The 16594-nt window shown below is 36.2% G+C and overlaps 1 protein-coding gene across 4 annotated transcripts; it reads right to left on the bottom strand.

Moving 5' to 3' along the window:
• Positions 1–455: 455 nt before the first annotated feature.
• LOC133289145 (uncharacterized) lies at positions 456–16204 on the bottom strand. 4 transcript variants are annotated; one of them, XM_061487015.1, is made up of 4 exons: positions 15912–16204; positions 5712–5997; positions 5143–5603; positions 2690–3003 (listed from the first exon to the last, which is right to left on the bottom strand). In XM_061487015.1, exons 2-4 carry the CDS (start codon positions 5993–5995, stop codon positions 2948–2950), a joined length of 801 nt encoding a protein of 266 aa, XP_061342999.1. In that variant the 5' UTR covers positions 5996–5997; positions 15912–16204; the 3' UTR covers positions 2690–2947. The 4 variants fall into 4 exon arrangements, 1 of the variants encoding a protein (XP_061342999.1); XR_009748457.1 differs by lacking the exons at positions 2690–3003; positions 5143–5603; positions 5712–5997 and adding exons at positions 456–759; positions 1275–1770; XR_009748456.1 differs by lacking the exons at positions 5143–5603; positions 5712–5997.
• Between the last annotated feature and the right edge of the window lie 390 nt (positions 16205–16594).

Raw genomic sequence — 16594 nt, 5'->3', positions numbered from 1 at the left:
AAGAGCTCTTAATGTGCAAGTTAAAGAGCATAAGGAGCTTTGATACCAAATGATATGAACCTCACCAAGAATAGTGAGACCCAAGACCAATTTAGTTAGGATCGTTTCTACAATCAGGAATTTAAAACAAGAAATAAATAACCTTGACCATTTATCTATGGAAGATAAGAACCAAAGGAATAAGAAGGATAAAGATGCCACACTCAAGAAAGAAGAAAGTGAGTGATAAGTCTGGTTTGAACGCCACAAGAACAAGCTTCTTGATAAGTTCAGAGTTCTAGATAAGAACCAAAAAGAAGAAACCTTTTAATTATATTATAATTTCAAAATCTGATTACAAGAGTTATTTCCTCCCTTATTTATACTTGGAACATCCCTCCAACAATAGGAAAAGACTAGCAAATGAAAAGACACTAATTTAAAGTTGACAACTTGGAAAAAGGAAAAGACTCTAATCAGCCCACTAAACATTAATAACATTGAAAATGCTATCTGCCCTACTAACCATTAATTGACATTGAAAATTGTTACTCATTCCACTCAACCTCCCTTGCATTGATGGCATTAACTAAATTCTGATCATGAATAAATTTGGACTAGCCCACATTTGTTGGATCAACCCATTGAGAGCTTCTTTAAACTTCTTGGCCCTTGATCTTGTTATTGGCCCATTTGGCAATTGCAACGAATCACTAGGTGTTGTCTCCTTATTCATATCATTCTCTCCCTCTTCAAAAGGATTTGTTCTCAAATCTGCACCTACATCAAAAGGAGATAAATCAGAAACATTAAATGTTGCACTAACATTGTACTCACCTGGGAGGTCAAGCTTGTAGGCATTATCATTTATCCTCTCAATCACTTGAAATGGTCCATCACCCCATTTAAAACCCATATTTTTCTTAATAACCTCAATCAATAGTGCTGCTAGGCTACTAAAGTTCTTCACAAACCGTCTATAAAAACTAGTCAGTCCATGAAAACTTCGAACTTCACTCACACAAGTAGGACTAGGCCAATCTTGAATTGCTTTTACCTTTTCTTCATCCACCTCTATCCCTTTAGAACTAACTACAAAACCAAGGAACACAATCTTGTTGGTACAAAAAGAACATTTTTTTAGATTTGCAAACAACTTCTCTTTCCTTAAAACATTCAAAAAAAGTTTTAAATGCTCAACATACTCATTCAAGTTTTTGCTATAAATCAGAATGCCATCAAAATATACAACCACAAATTTTCCAAGGAATGCACGCAGAACATGATTCACCAACCTCATAAAGGTGCTGGGCGCATTAGTTAAAGCAGACGGCATAACCAACCATTCATACAACCCATATGTTGTTTTGAATGCAGTTTTCCACTCATCACCTTCTTTCATTATGATTTGATGATATCCACTCCTAAGATCAATTTTAGTAAAAACACATGCACCATGCAACTCATCTAGCATATCATCAATTCTAGGAATGAGATGTCTATACTTTACAGTGATATTGTTGATGGCGCGACAGTCAACGCACATCCTCCAAGAACCATCTTAGGCACAAGCAATACTGGAACAACACATGGACTCTTGCTCTCACGCACATGCCCCTTTTGCATAAGCTCATTAACTTGCCTTTGGAGTTCCTTTGTTTCTTCAAGGTTGGTTCTATATGCTGGCCTATTTGGAATTGTTGCTCCTGGTATGAAATCAATTTGGTGCTCTATACCCCTTATTGGTGATAAACCATCGGGTATTTCTTCAGGGAACACATCCTCAAAATCCTGCAAAACAGAAACAATTGCATTAGGCAAAGAAGAATCAACTTCATTAGTGTTAAAACAAGCCTCCTTATACAAGAGTACAATCATAGGCTGTTTTAAGACCAATGTTTTGTTAATCTCACCAACTTTGACAAATAAGTTCTCTTTTTCTCTCTCTTTTCTTTTTGAACTTGTTTTTCACTCTCTTTTTCTCTCTGATTTTCTCTTTCTTTTTTATGGTCACTCTCTTTTTTCAACCTTACTTGATCCTCATACACTTGTATTGGACTTAAAGGAGCAAGAGTAATGGTTTTGTTATTCATAACCAATGAGTATCTATTAGTGTACCCATCATGCATCACACGTCGATCAAACTGCCACGGACGCCCTAAGAGAATATGCCCAGCTTGCATTGGCACAACATCACATAACACCTCATCCTTATACTTTCCAATTGAAAATGGAACTACCACTTTCTTGTTCACCTTGATTTCTCTACAATCATTCAACCATTGTAGTTTATATGGTCTAGGATGCTTTAGAGTTGCTAAATTTAACTTCTCCACCAAACTAGTACTAACAACATTTGTACAACTTCCTCCATCAATAATCATGGAACACACCTTGTCCTTTACATTGCATCTAGTATGAAAATATTTTCTCGCTGCAACTCCTTATCTTCTTTAACTAGCACATTAACAGATCTTCTAGCCATTAAATATTTTCTCCTTCAACTTGTAATTCAATATCACTTGTGTAACACCACGTATATATCCGGTATGTTATCATGTCATCGTATTAAGTTACGCTTAATTAAAAATGCGGAATATCTTTTTCTTTTCAATTATGACGTCATTATCATTACCAACTTGCTTACTTAATCATTTAATAAACATTGCCTGTATGTAAATCGCAAGGACTTCTAACTAAAATACCTCATTAAATTAACAACATAAATATGTCTCTAGTCACGGAACTACAACACGTAGACCGGACAACCCTGATAGTTTATACAACTCAGATAACTTAAACGTAACAGAAATCAAAGTGGCATGGACAAACCTCATGCTCACCCAAATAAGGCAACAAGCCCAACAGAAGTCTCAACAACAGCAACATACTAAAAGTAAGCTAAAAACATAACATCAGCATATATATCCAGCATCCAAACATGACAGCATATAAACAGCAATAATCATCAACTGAGCTCCGGCCTCTTGCCGCCAGAGGCATCAGCCCCCAAGTTACCTGAACCTGAAATAAGCATCCCCAAACGTGGGGTAAGATCTCTAAACAAGAAATCTCAGTAAGACAAGGGGTCTTCAAGGATCTTCCACCCCAAGCTCACTTACACGTGCAATATCAGTTCAAAAGCATTTAACAGTATAAGTTCCAAAACTCAATGCAGTGCAACAGGTATTCATGCCATGTGTGTTATAACTATTCTACTGGCCAGAGAAATGCAGTATACGTCTATTACCTACAGTTAGTACAAGGAACATCGCTTGCACCTCACCCACAGCCTCACCCTCTTGTATGTACCACATACTCAGACTTACCGTATAGGTAGAACACCACATGCATATCATAAAGGCACTCGCATATAACAGCTCAACAGCATTTCAACAAATCAATATATCATGAAAACAACATCATGCATATAACCATACCCCCATGGGACATGGTGGAACCAACAATGGCTAAACCGAGGACACGAAAGCTTACCTTGCAAGCTAACTATCCAATGCCAAAAGTCCACACTAGCTCAAGGCCCACAAACAGCACAATCACAAACTGTTTGAGCAATAATTAATCATCAATAATCATTACTCAAGATTACACTAAATGATTAAGTCTTTCTTACTCATTTTAACTCATTGCATGCTGTTTCTGCAGGAAGTATTCGAATACTCCACGAGTAGTATTCGAATACTCCAGCTCTCCAGAAAGTATTCGATTACTTTCATTTAAGTATTCGAATACTTTTTCAAAGGTATCCGAATACTTTTCTTCCCAGAAAAGTATTCGGATACTCCTGCAAGGAGTATTCGACTACCAGTGAACAAGTATTCGAATACCACTCGAAAAGTATTCGAATACTTCTTCACCAGAATGCAGAAATACGAACAGTGATCTGCATAATCCCATTTTTAAGAGTCCAAACGTGATTGGGAGTCCAATGACTCCCTAAAACAGATGAACACCAACATGTTATGAACTCAGAAACACCTTCTTTTACTCAAATGGTTAGAGTTTCACTTATTAATCGATTAAACAAGCTAAAAACTCCAAAATGACAAAGAGATGATCAAGGCTCACCTCAAGAGCTTCAAACTTCGAAAATGAGACACACAAGGGGCACTCAACTCAGCACCAAGGTTCAAACTAAGGCAAGACACGAATTTGACCACCAAGCTTGGTCCTTTAAGCCAAAAGATCATTTCTTGGCACCACACAAGTCATGAACCAAGCCTCCACTAAGGTAGTTCACAAACTCAGAATCACAGCCCCTAAAGCCTCACAAATGTTGAACCTAGACTCAGAAAAAGGTTCCCTACTCACAACCAAGGCCAGCCCTCACTCACTCAAGTGTTTGGGAGAAGATTCAATGAAGAACAAGGAAGAAAAGGCCACTTGACTCACAAGGTGCAAGAAGACCAGCAATGGAACAGTGCCTAAGGGCAGATCAGCCACCAAAGCCACGTAGAAAAAATAGGGAATGCCTAGGGTTTAGTGCAAAAGTTGTATATATAGGCACTAAAGCTTTAAACACACAATATTAACAATAATAGCTACGCTTAGCATTTTAATCCCAAAATTAGGATTCCGAACCTACTCAATTTTACAAGATTTATCATATTTTTATATTAATTTTCGCAGCACCTTTCCGGTACGCGCTTTTGCATAGCCAGTATCAGTTCTGGCATCAGTTCTCATTATTTTAACTTGAAACTTGAAATCACAGTCCTACATATTATTCTAGAAATATTCATGCGCTTATTATAATTTTCCGGGATACTTCAACGGTACGCATTTATACCGACTAGCAAAACCGGTATCTGCATTTTTCGTCAGAAAAGTGACTTTCAGCATTATAACTCACTTACTATAATTATTAAAGCCTCATAATAATTATTAGGGTCAATTATGAAATTATTTCCTAATTTCACATTATTAATTAATTCATTTCCTTAATTAACGGTGCGGGTTCTTACAACTTGCATCTTCTAAGGAAGGCATGGATTCATTATCAGATTCACTTTCACTTTCAATATCACCATTATCTTTCAAAATCATGATTTTGTTGTTTGGACATTGAGAAACAATATAACCTTCCCAAACACTTAAAACATTTTATGTCTCTATTTCTAGAGGATTGATATTCAGTTTTACCTTGGCTGGAAGTGTTCACAACTTGGTTGGTTTTAGAGGAACCAACTGGAGATTTGAAATGAGGCTTCTCTTCATTTTTATTCCATCTTGGTCTTGAATGAGAAGTTGAATTCTGCCCCATACGCATGGTACCCTTCCTTTTCAGTTGCCTCTCCACCTTTATGGCCATATGCACCATGTCATCTAACTCCACATAATGTTGTAATTCTACCACATTTGCAATGTCCCGATTTAAGCCAAGCAAAAATCTGGCCATAGTAGCTTCACAATCTTCATCTATATTGGCTCGAATCATGGTTGTCTCCATCTCCTTGAAATAGTCTTCAACACTTTTAGAACCTTGTGTGAGACTTTGTAATTTCTGAAACAAGTCCCTATGGTAGTGACTTCGAATAAATGGCCTTCTCATGACAGCTTTCATTTCCTCCCATGTTTCAATGGGTCTTTCACCATGTCTCCTCCTGTTTGACACAAATTGATGCCACCAAACAATAGCATAATCAGAAAATTCTATGGCAAAAAATTTTACCTTTTTCAACTCAGAGTAGTTATGACAATCAAACACCAACTTCATCTTTCTTTCCCACTCCAAGTAAGCTTCTGGATCATTTCTGCCTTGGAAGAATGGAATCTTCATCTTGATACTTTCTAGGTTATTATCAACCATTTCTTCATTATGTACTCTTCTTCCTTCATTTCGACGCTCATTCTGCCTCATATCAATCGTAGAATTGGTTTTATCTTCATTTTGATGTTCTGAAATTCTGGGTTGTTGCTCCCTTTGTTCAACTCTTTCTATTCTATCTTGCATTTCATCGAACCTGAAGTTCAATCTTTCAAATCTCTGTGTCATGGCTTCAAAATAAAATTTGAATTGTTTAGGAATTTGAGCATCACCCTCGAGACATTTTTTTTCTTGCAAAAACAAAAGTTGAAATATCCTCACAAACACACCCTCACGTGTTTCTCTCCCAATCAATAGCTCTTACACTCGTGTTTTAAAATTAGGCTTTTACCCTCTTATAAGCTCACACACTCTTGCCTTTTCCCCTTTTTTGAATTCCCTCCTTTAGTTCTTAGCTGAACTCAATTGAAGTTTTCTTGAAGAAATTCAAACAAATCACAAGATGTAATACAAAGAGACAAGAAAAACAAGAGAATATTTTTTTATGTCAAGAATTAGAGGATAAAGAAAGGTTGGAATGACAATGAATTTAAATACTAATAACTGTAATTAAGTAAGATGGGAAGTACACACTAGAATAGAAAAGAACAAAACTGAAAAGAATTCAAAGAGACAAGCTTTCACCTCAAGCAATTTAGATCAGATTTTTTTTTTCGTTTTTTTTTCCTTCCTTTTTTTTTTTTTTGCTTCTAGAGATACTAGATTCTGTTTTTTTTTTTTCCTTCTGAAGATACTAAGATTCTTTTTCCTTTTTTTGAATAGTAGCAATGGGAGTAGTTGACACAAGAAGGAGAATGAAATAGAAATAAAAACGGATTGACAATAAAATAAGGATAGATCAAACCTGATTTAGAAGACTCACTTTGATACCAAATGATATGAACCTCACCAAGAATAGTGAGACCCAAGACCAATTTAGTTAGGATCGTTTCTACAATCAGAAATTTTAAAACAAGAAATAAAGAACCTTGACCCTTTATCTATGGAAGATAAGAACCAAAGGTATAAGAAGGATAAAGACGCCAAATTCAAGAAAGAAGAAGGTGAGTGATAAGTCTGTGTTGAACCCCACAAGAATAAGCTTCTTGATAAGTTCAGAGTTCTAGATAAGAACCAAAGAGAAGAAACCTCTATATTATATTATAACTTCAAAATCTGATTACAAGAGTTATTTCCTCCCTTATTTATACTTGGAAAATCTTTCCAAGAATAGGAATAGACTAGCAATGAAAAGACACTAATTTAAAGTTGACAACTTGAAAAAAGAAAAAGACTCTAATCAGCCCACCAAACATTAATGACATTGGTAATGTGAATTAACCCCACTAAGAATTAGAGTAAACACCATTTTTGGTCCCTAGCAATATTAGCTAAATCCATTTTAGTCCCTGGCAATAAAAAAGTACCAAATTGGTCTCTAAAGTTATGAAAAAAGGGTCACGTTAGTCGTTCTGTCAACTCCTCCGTCACGGTCAAACTAACGGTGCCCATGTGGCACGTTATCTGCTGACGCGGACTCCACGGTGGACACGGTGGAAAGCTGGACGATGACGTTTTGAATCAAAAGGATTGCAAAGCTTTCAAAAGGACCAAACGACATCGTTTTATTCTTGAGAAATCAAGAGGCACCAACACTGCAAGTAACCGTGGAGACTCGTTTTTTTCACTAAGTTATTGCATATGATTGGAAGACCATTGTTGACCTCCACTGGAAGCTTCGTTGAACGGTGAGGGTTGTCGAATACGGTGGTTGCAGGGAAGGCAATCGAGCGTGGACTTTGAAGGTTGTCGAAAGGCTGGTCCTGTGGTGGTGAAGGGAAGTTCGAGTCTGCTGGTTTTCTTACATGCAGTAAGGTAAGTGTTTTTTTAGAAAATCTTCAATATTTGTGGTCCCCCCTCACCTCATGTTGTCTATTCTTTGTTGGAGGATGGTCCCCCATGTGCGCTCCATTGTGAGTTATCATGGTTAGGGTTTAAAAAAAAATACCCATTTATGTATGTGGTCCCCTTCACTACCGGTTTGTGAAGTATATTGCCATTTTTTAGTGCATTGTGGTCACCAATTTTTTAGTGCATGCATAATTTGTAAAGGTGCAATTTTTTTCCACGTTATTGGCTTGTCCCCCCTCTCGGCAATGATGAGTTTGATGTATATGGTTATTGCCATTTTTTAACTTGGTTTGTGGACCCTGATGTTTGCATGAATTTATTGTAATTTACAGCCCTGTGTTGATTTTTTTCCAGATGGATGAATACATAGTGATAAGGTATCATCATGGGGGTGTGTTGAAGAGAGATGATAAAGGGGCCCTAACCTATGTAAATGGAAAAATGGTTGACTTACCTGAGATGGATGCTGACTTTGTCAACCTGCGTGACCTTGATACTCTGTTCAAGGGTTATAGGTATGAGACGTGTAAGCAAATGTTGTGGCTCATGCCAAACGCAACGAATTTAGACGTAGGTTTGAGGCCTTTGAATACGGACGTTGATATTGTGGAGATGGTCAAGGCTGCATTGAGTAATGGCAAGCTCATAGAAATTTATTTTGAAGATTGCATTGCAACCCCTGTCTATGTTTCACCGGAAGAAGTTATTGCACATGCACATGAGGGTGGCAGTGGTGGGAAGGAGGATGAGGGTGGCAGTGGTGATGGATTGGAGGATGAGGGTGGCAGTGGTGATGGGTTGGAGGATGAGGGTGGCAGTGATGGTGATGAGGATGATAGTGGCAATGGTCATGGGTTTTCTACTGATTCAGAAGATAGTGTGGAGGATGAGACATATAAACCTCCTCCACCTATGTATGATACAGAAACAGAGAGTGAAGAGGAGTGCAAGGGGAAGGGTAAAGCTGTCGAAAAAAAAAAGCAAAAAAGGAAGAAAAAAAAGCAGGTTGAAGAGTTGGCAGGGGAAAATACAATGGAAGAGGATGAGAAGTCAATGTCGTTCGAGGAGGGTGGCTATGGGTATAACTCTGAAGAGTTGAACACACCTCCTTCAAGTGGTGCTGAAGAGGATGAAAGGTTGTAAATCCAAAATTTAATGTGCATGAAGAGTTTGGTCATGTACACTTAGAGGTAGGAATGGAGTTTGTGAGTTTTCAATTATTTAAAAATGATGTTGAAGAAGAACAAGGGAGTAGTGCATAAGCCAACTGGAAATGAGTGGATATAATGCCCTTTTTTTGTAAATTCTGGCCATTTTTTTTGGAGGCCTTTACAGATATAATGTAATCATTTTGATGCATGGCCAAGATTGTATTTATAGGCCTCACTTATGATTCCTATTAGTTGGCTTTTATTTGTAATGCACTACTGTTTTGTAGTTTTAGGAAGACAATTATTGTGGATTCTGGTTATATTCTATACATGCATGTTAAGTGCCATTTATTTTGGTTGATAGCTGATGAATGATGCAGGGTTGATGCATGTTATTATGCACTACTGTTTTCCTGTTTTTTAATTTTTAATTTTCTGATCATCTGTTTTTTTGATCATCTGTTTAATTTCTGATCATCTGTTTAATTTTGGACTGTTTTTTAATTTTGTCATATGTTTGGACATATTGGACAACATCTGTAACTGAAATGTGTCTTCTGTTTTGAACTTGTACTGGACAACATCTGTTTTGAAATGTGACTATTTTGATCTGTTTGGGGACCAATAAGGGCCCCGTGCATTTTGTTAGGGACCAAAATGGTCCTCGTGCAATGCCATATTTTGCATTGGTGCACAACTATAGCCCTTTTAAATATGGAACTTCTATAACAGCAATTTCATGATTTATGCATCTATATCTGTACATGGCTTATTCATTCCATGCATAACTATGCAATAAGTTAGGGACCATTAAGTCCACTGTGCATTTTGTCAGGGACCATAATGTGCCTCGAGTAACATTGCAAGGGACCTAAATGGCCCTCGTGTTTTGCAATCGGTAACAACATTATGCATATCAGTATGCAACTTCTGTATGTGCAATTCATGAGTTATGCATCTCTATCAATAGCAATCTAATTAGGCCATATGATAATACACACAAACAGATTGGAACTAACACATAATTTGAATAACATAAAGAAGGAGTACTCATTACAATTCACTGAAGGAAAAATACATTTGGGTCACTTGTTTTCACTTTTACCACACTAACAACAGACATACAGATCATTATCACAGCAGCACAAGCACCTAAGACCCTAGCTGACCTATCAACTGTCCTAATTTTTTTGTCCATCCTATCTAACTCCTCCACCATCTTCAGGTATACATCATTCAGTTTTCTTTCCTGCTGATGAAGCTTCATTCCTTGCTCAGTAATCTTCACATCTTGCTCTCTCATCATCATCTCCACATACTTCAACTTGAAGTTCATTTCAGCAACATCCAACTCCACAGTGTGAATTCTTGCTTCTTCCAGTTCCATGGGTTCATTACACATGTCATCTACCCATCTAAAAAAATCACAATAGGGCTTCTTCTCCTGAAAAAAATAAACACCATGGTTAGCAAGTGTTCCAACTCAATAAAGGGGCAGATTACAAATTCGTACCTTGAAATTAGGACACCCAAGGAAAGCCTTGTTTGGGTTCTTCTCAGTTTTGGAGGTATAGACAATACTTTGTCTCCCACATTTGCACCTCCAACCAGTGGTCCTTGCCATTGTTCTTCCCCCTATTGATTTACTCCCACTTGACCCGCCCCCCCATGCCAGAAGAAACACTCATCTTCTCCCACGCCCAGAAATCCGGTTGATGGCTGAATGTCTTTCGTCGAGTTTCAATCATCAAAGTGCAAACATTCTAGGGGCGTTTTGCTGTTTACAGATTTGCTCATCAATTTGGGGGATGGAGTTTCCGGTTTAGGGTTCGATTGAAGGCATTTGGGTTTTTTTCAATTTTAGGGTTCATTATTTGGGTTTTATCAATTAATTGGATTCAAGTAAAACGACGTCGTGCTTCCATGGAAAGCTTTGCAATCCTTTTGGTTCAAAACGTCGTCGTCCAGCTTTCCACCGTGTCCACCGTGGAGTCCGCGTCAGCAGATAACGTGCCACATTGGCACCGTTAGTTTGACCGTGACGGAGGAGTTGACAAAAGAACTAACGTGGCCCTTTTTTCATAACTTCAGGGACCAATTTGGTACTTTTTTATTGTCATGGACTAAAATGGATTTCGCTAATATCCTTCCAAGAATAGGAATAGACTAGCAATGAAAAGACACAAATTTAAAGTTGACAACTTGAAAAAAGGAAAAGACTCTAATCAGCCCACCAAACATTAATGACATTGGTAATGTGAATTAACCCCACTAAGAATTAATAACATTGAAAATGCTATCAGCCTCACTAAGCATTAATTGACATTGAAAATTGCTACTCATTTCACTCAACCTCCCTCGCATTGATGGCATTAACTAAATTTTGATCATGAATAAATTTGGACTTGATGTCTTCATGATTAGCCTACATTTGCTGGATCAACCCACTAAGAGCTTCTTTAAACTTCTTGGCCCTTGATCTTGTTATTGGCCCATTTGGCAATTGCGATGGATCACTAGGTGTTGTCTCCTTATTCATAACAGTGTCATTCGGAGTTGTATAATGCCCTGTGTGTCAAAATGAGTATAGATAGCAAAATGGCATTGCTCTCGGTTTGCAACTTCCAAAAATTGTATCTCCCTCATTTCTTACTCAATTAGGCTTATGATATATAAAATTGAAGGTATAGGTGCCTAATATGCCGTATAAAAATTTGAGAGCAATTGGATTATTAGAACTCCCGTAGTGACAAAAACAGTAAGGGTTGTTTGGTGCCCTACACGCAGAGTGTTGATAGTTTTGAGCAGTTAAATTACGGCGAGCGCATCCGGAGTTATAGAATTCCAATTGAGGCGTGTGATACCTCGTTCGAAAGCTAGAAAAGTCTAGTTTAACATAATAATGTGGGTTTTAAGTGGGGTGATGGACCATTTCAAGTGATTGAGAGAATAAATGATAATGCATACAAGCTTGACCTCCCAGGTGAGTACAATGTTAGTGCAACATTTAATGTTTCTGATTTATCTCCTTTTGATGTAGGTGCAAATTTGAGGACAAATCCTTTTGAAGAGGGAGAGGATGATATGAATAAGGAGACAACACCTAGTGATCCATTGCAATTGCCAAATGGGCCAATAACAAGATCAAGGGCCAAGAAGTTTAAAGAAGCTCTTAATGGGTTGATCCAACAAATGTGGGCTAATCATGAAGACATCATGTCCAAATTTATTCATGATCAGAATTTAGTTAATGCCATCAATGCAAGGGAGGTTGAGTGGAATGTAGCAATTTTTAATGTCAATTAATGGTTAGTGGGGCTGATAGCATTTTCAATGTTATTAATGCTTAGTGAGGTTGATTCACATTTCCATTGTCATTAATGTTTAGTGGGCTGATTAGAGTCTTTTCTTTTTTCCAAGTTGTCAACTTTAAATTAGTGGCTTTTTATTTGCTAGTCTTTTCCTATTCTTGGAGGGATGTTCCAAGTATAAATAAGGGAGGAAATAACTCTTGTAATCAGATTTTGAAGTTATAATATAATTGAGAGGTTTCTTCTCTTTGGTTCTTATCTAGAACTCTGAACTTATCAAGAAGCTTGTTCTTGTGGCGTTCAAACCAGGCTTATCACTCACCTTCTTCTTTCTTGAGTGTGGAATCTTTATCCTTCTTATTATACCTTTGGTTCTTATCTTCCATAGATAAAAGGTCAAGGTTCTTTATTTCTTGTTTTAGATTCCTGATTGTAGAAACGATCCTAACTAAATTGGTCTTGGGTCTCACTATTCTTGGTGAGGTTCATATCATTTGGTATCAAAGCTCCTTATCTTCTTTAACTTGCACATTAAGAGCTCTTCTAGCCACTAAAAGCTCTCTTTCAACTGGTAATTCAATATCACTTGCATCTTCTTGAGACATAATTCTTTTAATCTGCAAAAAACAAAAGTTTAAATACCCTCACAAACACACGCTCACATGTTTCTCTCCCAATTAACAGCCCTCACACTCGTGTTTCAAAATTAAGCTTTTACCCTCTTATAAGCTCACGCACTTTTGCCTTTTCCCCCTCTTTTGAATTCTCTCTTTTAGTTCTTAGCTGAACTCAATTGAAGTTTTATTGAAGAAATCCAAATAGATCACAAGATGTAATACAAAGAGACAAGAAGAACAAGAGAATTTTTTTTTTTATGTCAAGAATTATGGGTAAAGAAAGGTTGGAATGGCAATAAATGAAAGTACTAATACTAAAATTAAGTAGGAAGGGAAGTACACATTGGAATAGAAAAGAACAAAACTGAAAAGAATTCAAAGAGACAAGCTTTTACCTCAAGCAATTTAGATAAGATTTTATTTTTTTCGTTCTTTTTTTTTTTGCTTTTCAAGATACTAGATTTTTGTATTTTATTTTTCTTGCTTCTGAAGATACTAATAACTTTTTTTTTTCGTTTTTCCTCCTCTCTTTTTTAAACAGTACCAATAGGAGTAGTTGACACAAAAAGGAAAAAAAATACGGTTAACAATAAAATAAGGATAGATCAAACCTGATTTAGAAGACTAGCTTTGATACCAAATATATGAACCTCACCAAAAATAGTGAGACCCAAGGCTAATTTAGTTAGGATCGTTTCTACAATCAAGAATTTTAAAACAAGAAATATAGAACCTTGACCCTTTTTCTATGGAAGATAAGAACCAAAGGTATAAGAAGGATAAAGACGCCAAATTCAAGAAAGAAGAAGGTGAGTGATAAGTCTGTGTTGAACGCCACAAGAATAAACTTCTTGATAAGTTCAGAGTTCTAGATAAGAACCAAAAAGAAAAAACCTCTTTATTATATTATAACTTCAAAATCTGATTACAAGAGTTATTTCCTCCCTTATTTATACTTGGAAAATCCTTCCAAGAATAGGAATAGACTAGCAAATGAAAAGACACTAATTTAAAGTCGACAACTTGGAAAAGGAAAAGACTCTAATCAGCCCACTAAACATTAATAACATTGGAAATGTGAATTAACCCCACTAAGCATTAATAACATTGAAAATGCTATCAGCCCCACTAAGCATTAATTGACATTGAAAATTGCTACTCATTCCACTCAACCTCCCTCGCATTGATGGCATTACTTAAATTCTAATCATGATTAAATTTGGACTTGATGTCTTCATGATTAGCCCACATTTGCTGGATCAACCCACTAAGAGCTTCTTTAAACTTCTTGGCCCTTGATCTTGTTATTGGCCCATTTGGCAATTGCAATGGATCACTAGGTGTTGTCTCCTTATTCATATCAGTGTCATTCTGAGTTGTATAATGCCTTGTGTGTCAAAATGAGTAGAGATAGCAAAATGGCACTGCTCTCGGTTTGCAACTTCCAAAAATTGTATCTCCCTCATTTCTTACTCAATTAGGCTTATGATATATAAAATTGAAGGTATAGGTGTCTAATATATCGTATAAAAATTTGAGAGAAATTGGATTATTAGAACTCCCGTAGTGACAAAAACAGTCAGGGATGTTTGGTGCCTTGCACGCAGAGTGTTGATAGTTTTGAGGAGTTAAATTACAGCGAGCGCATCCGAAGTTATAGAACTCCAATTGAGGCGTGTAATACCTCGTTCGAAAGCTAGAAGAGTCTAGTTTAACATAATAAATTATGAAAATTTGTGGACTTGTAGTCCATGTGCGTTTTTTATAAAACTAAAGGTACCTCAAATCTGAAAAATGTAAAAGTGTGTATTTAAACTTTGTTGGTCTATGGGAACCACTTAGCAACTTTAAATTCAAGTTGTGTATGATGTTAAGATATAGTAATTTACTTCCGCAATAAGTTTTGAGTTAACAATTGGTAAAATGTTTAACACAGATGTTTTAAAAGTGCAAACGGTAATAAAAAGAAAGAAAAAATCCGTAATTTAAATAATTGTTGTGATTGTAACTATGCTTAATATTATAATTGATGAGAATACACCAGTCCGGTAACGGAGTGTTACACAAGTCATTACTAATTATTTTATAATTAACATATAGGACCATATAAGGTAATCTCCTGTTGGCTAAGTAACCAACTTGGTTCCACACACTTACTTACACTTGAAATGATACAAGAATACTTCCTAGGTATCAATTACCATTTATTTAAGCTTTCAAGCCTAATAAGCCCCACATGACCGAACCATGCTCTTAAGGGTACCATAATCCTTTCAAACTTCAATTAACCAATAACTTAGCTTATTAATCTAGGCAATCATCACATTAGATGCATCAAATTTACAATTTCAACATTATTTCCCTAGGTATGACCGAAACATACACCTAGGTTTCCATCAATTTCTCATGTCTTCAATTGGTTGCAAACTAACTCATTTTACATAGAATTACACAAGAACCAATCATTAGCCCCTGTGCCACGTTATATAAATTCAATTATTTGTTCCACAAGTTATTGTCCAAAATGATGACCTATAGGTCCATTAAGGGTTCATATGATTCAAATACCTCATTAGCTAGATCAATTACTTCAAACTGGCCCACTAGTCATAATTATCATTTAAATAACCCTAAAACACAACCATATATTATTTCTTCCCTTTGAAGGTCGAGGCATACATACAAGGGTTCATTAGGTTCACATGGTTCAATTGATTAGTTCATTAATCTAACCAACTTAACTTAGCTCACAAGCCATTGACATTTATCAAATGATAATTAAAAACGCTTCATCACCTCTTTTTCCTCACAAGGTCGAAAATGCACAAGAGATAGGCATGTGGGATTACAAGATTTTCACACAAATTTTTGTTGTTTTCCAACACTCATGATTCCACATAGGCATTTCATCAAACACTTGATCCTCACTCTTTTTCCTTCATGGGTCGAAATATATATCAAGATTAGGCTATCCATTTTTCAAGTTTTATCATCCAATAACAATGCATAACCATGATTTAACATCAACATACATAATCACAAGAACTCCATGAAAATCCATAGAAAACCTAAGTTGGTATCTTGAATAACAACCTACCAAATTCAAGTTTCATACCTTAAATGAACTCCCAAGGACCAAGAGATGATTATCCAAGCTTCAAGCTAAGAAAACAACTCCACTTTTGCAGCTGCCATGAACAGTGCACAGAGAGGAAAAGAGAGTAGAACTCTTCAAAAACAGCCATCCATAATGAACCAAGTGGTGGGTTAGATTCCTAAGACCTAAAGCTTCAAAAAAATGGACCAAACAAGGAGCTATGAGCTTGTCTTCTTCTCCTTTCAAGCATCGGCCATGAAATGCAGAGGAAGGGGGAGGTCGCGTGAAGAGAGAAAAAGAGAGGGTGACCCAATTTTTTGAGTGGAAAAGTGGTTTAAATTGGTCTATGTTGACTTTTTCACTTAAAATTTATCCTATTAGTTAGTATTTTAATTCACTTTGACCTAATTAATTTTAATTTTTTCTAGTTATAATCTACTTAATAAACAATATTTTAAATCCATAATATACTCTAAATAATCCAATTAACCATCAAAATTAAGTTTAAACCATATTTTGCCTATTTACAAAATGATTTCTAAACTTTACCATAATTAAACTTTGACTCGTAAACTTATATAATAATATTAATTGGGTCATAAATGACTTGTTTGACATAATTAAACTTCCACATACTTATCATATAATTACCTCCTAATCCATGCTTAATTCCATAATTAATCCGATAATTAATCTATACA

The sequence above is a fragment of the Gastrolobium bilobum genome, unplaced genomic scaffold, assembly GCF_033153095.1.
Source record: "Gastrolobium bilobum isolate Gb01-03AN ecotype WA unplaced genomic scaffold, APGP_CSIRO_Gbil_v1 utg21970, whole genome shotgun sequence".
In the NCBI taxonomy this organism is placed as follows: domain Eukaryota; kingdom Viridiplantae; phylum Streptophyta; class Magnoliopsida; order Fabales; family Fabaceae; genus Gastrolobium; species Gastrolobium bilobum.
This window is presented reverse-complemented; position numbering and strand designations above follow the sequence as displayed.

Excerpts from the sequence above, each read along its gene's own strand:
- LOC133289145 (XM_061487015.1), bottom strand. The coding sequence starts at position 5,995 with ATGACACAGAGATTTGAAAGATTGAACTTCAGGTTCGATGAAATGCAA. Across the intron at positions 5,604-5,711 it reads GAGTGGGAAAGAAAGATGAA|GAGGAGACATGGTGAAAGAC; the intron begins GTTGGTGTTTGA and ends TGTGTCAAACAG. Across the intron at positions 3,004-5,142 it reads TGTGAACACTTCCAGCCAAG|GTTCAGGTAACTTGGGGGCT; the intron begins GTAAAACTGAAT and ends TGCTTATTTCAG.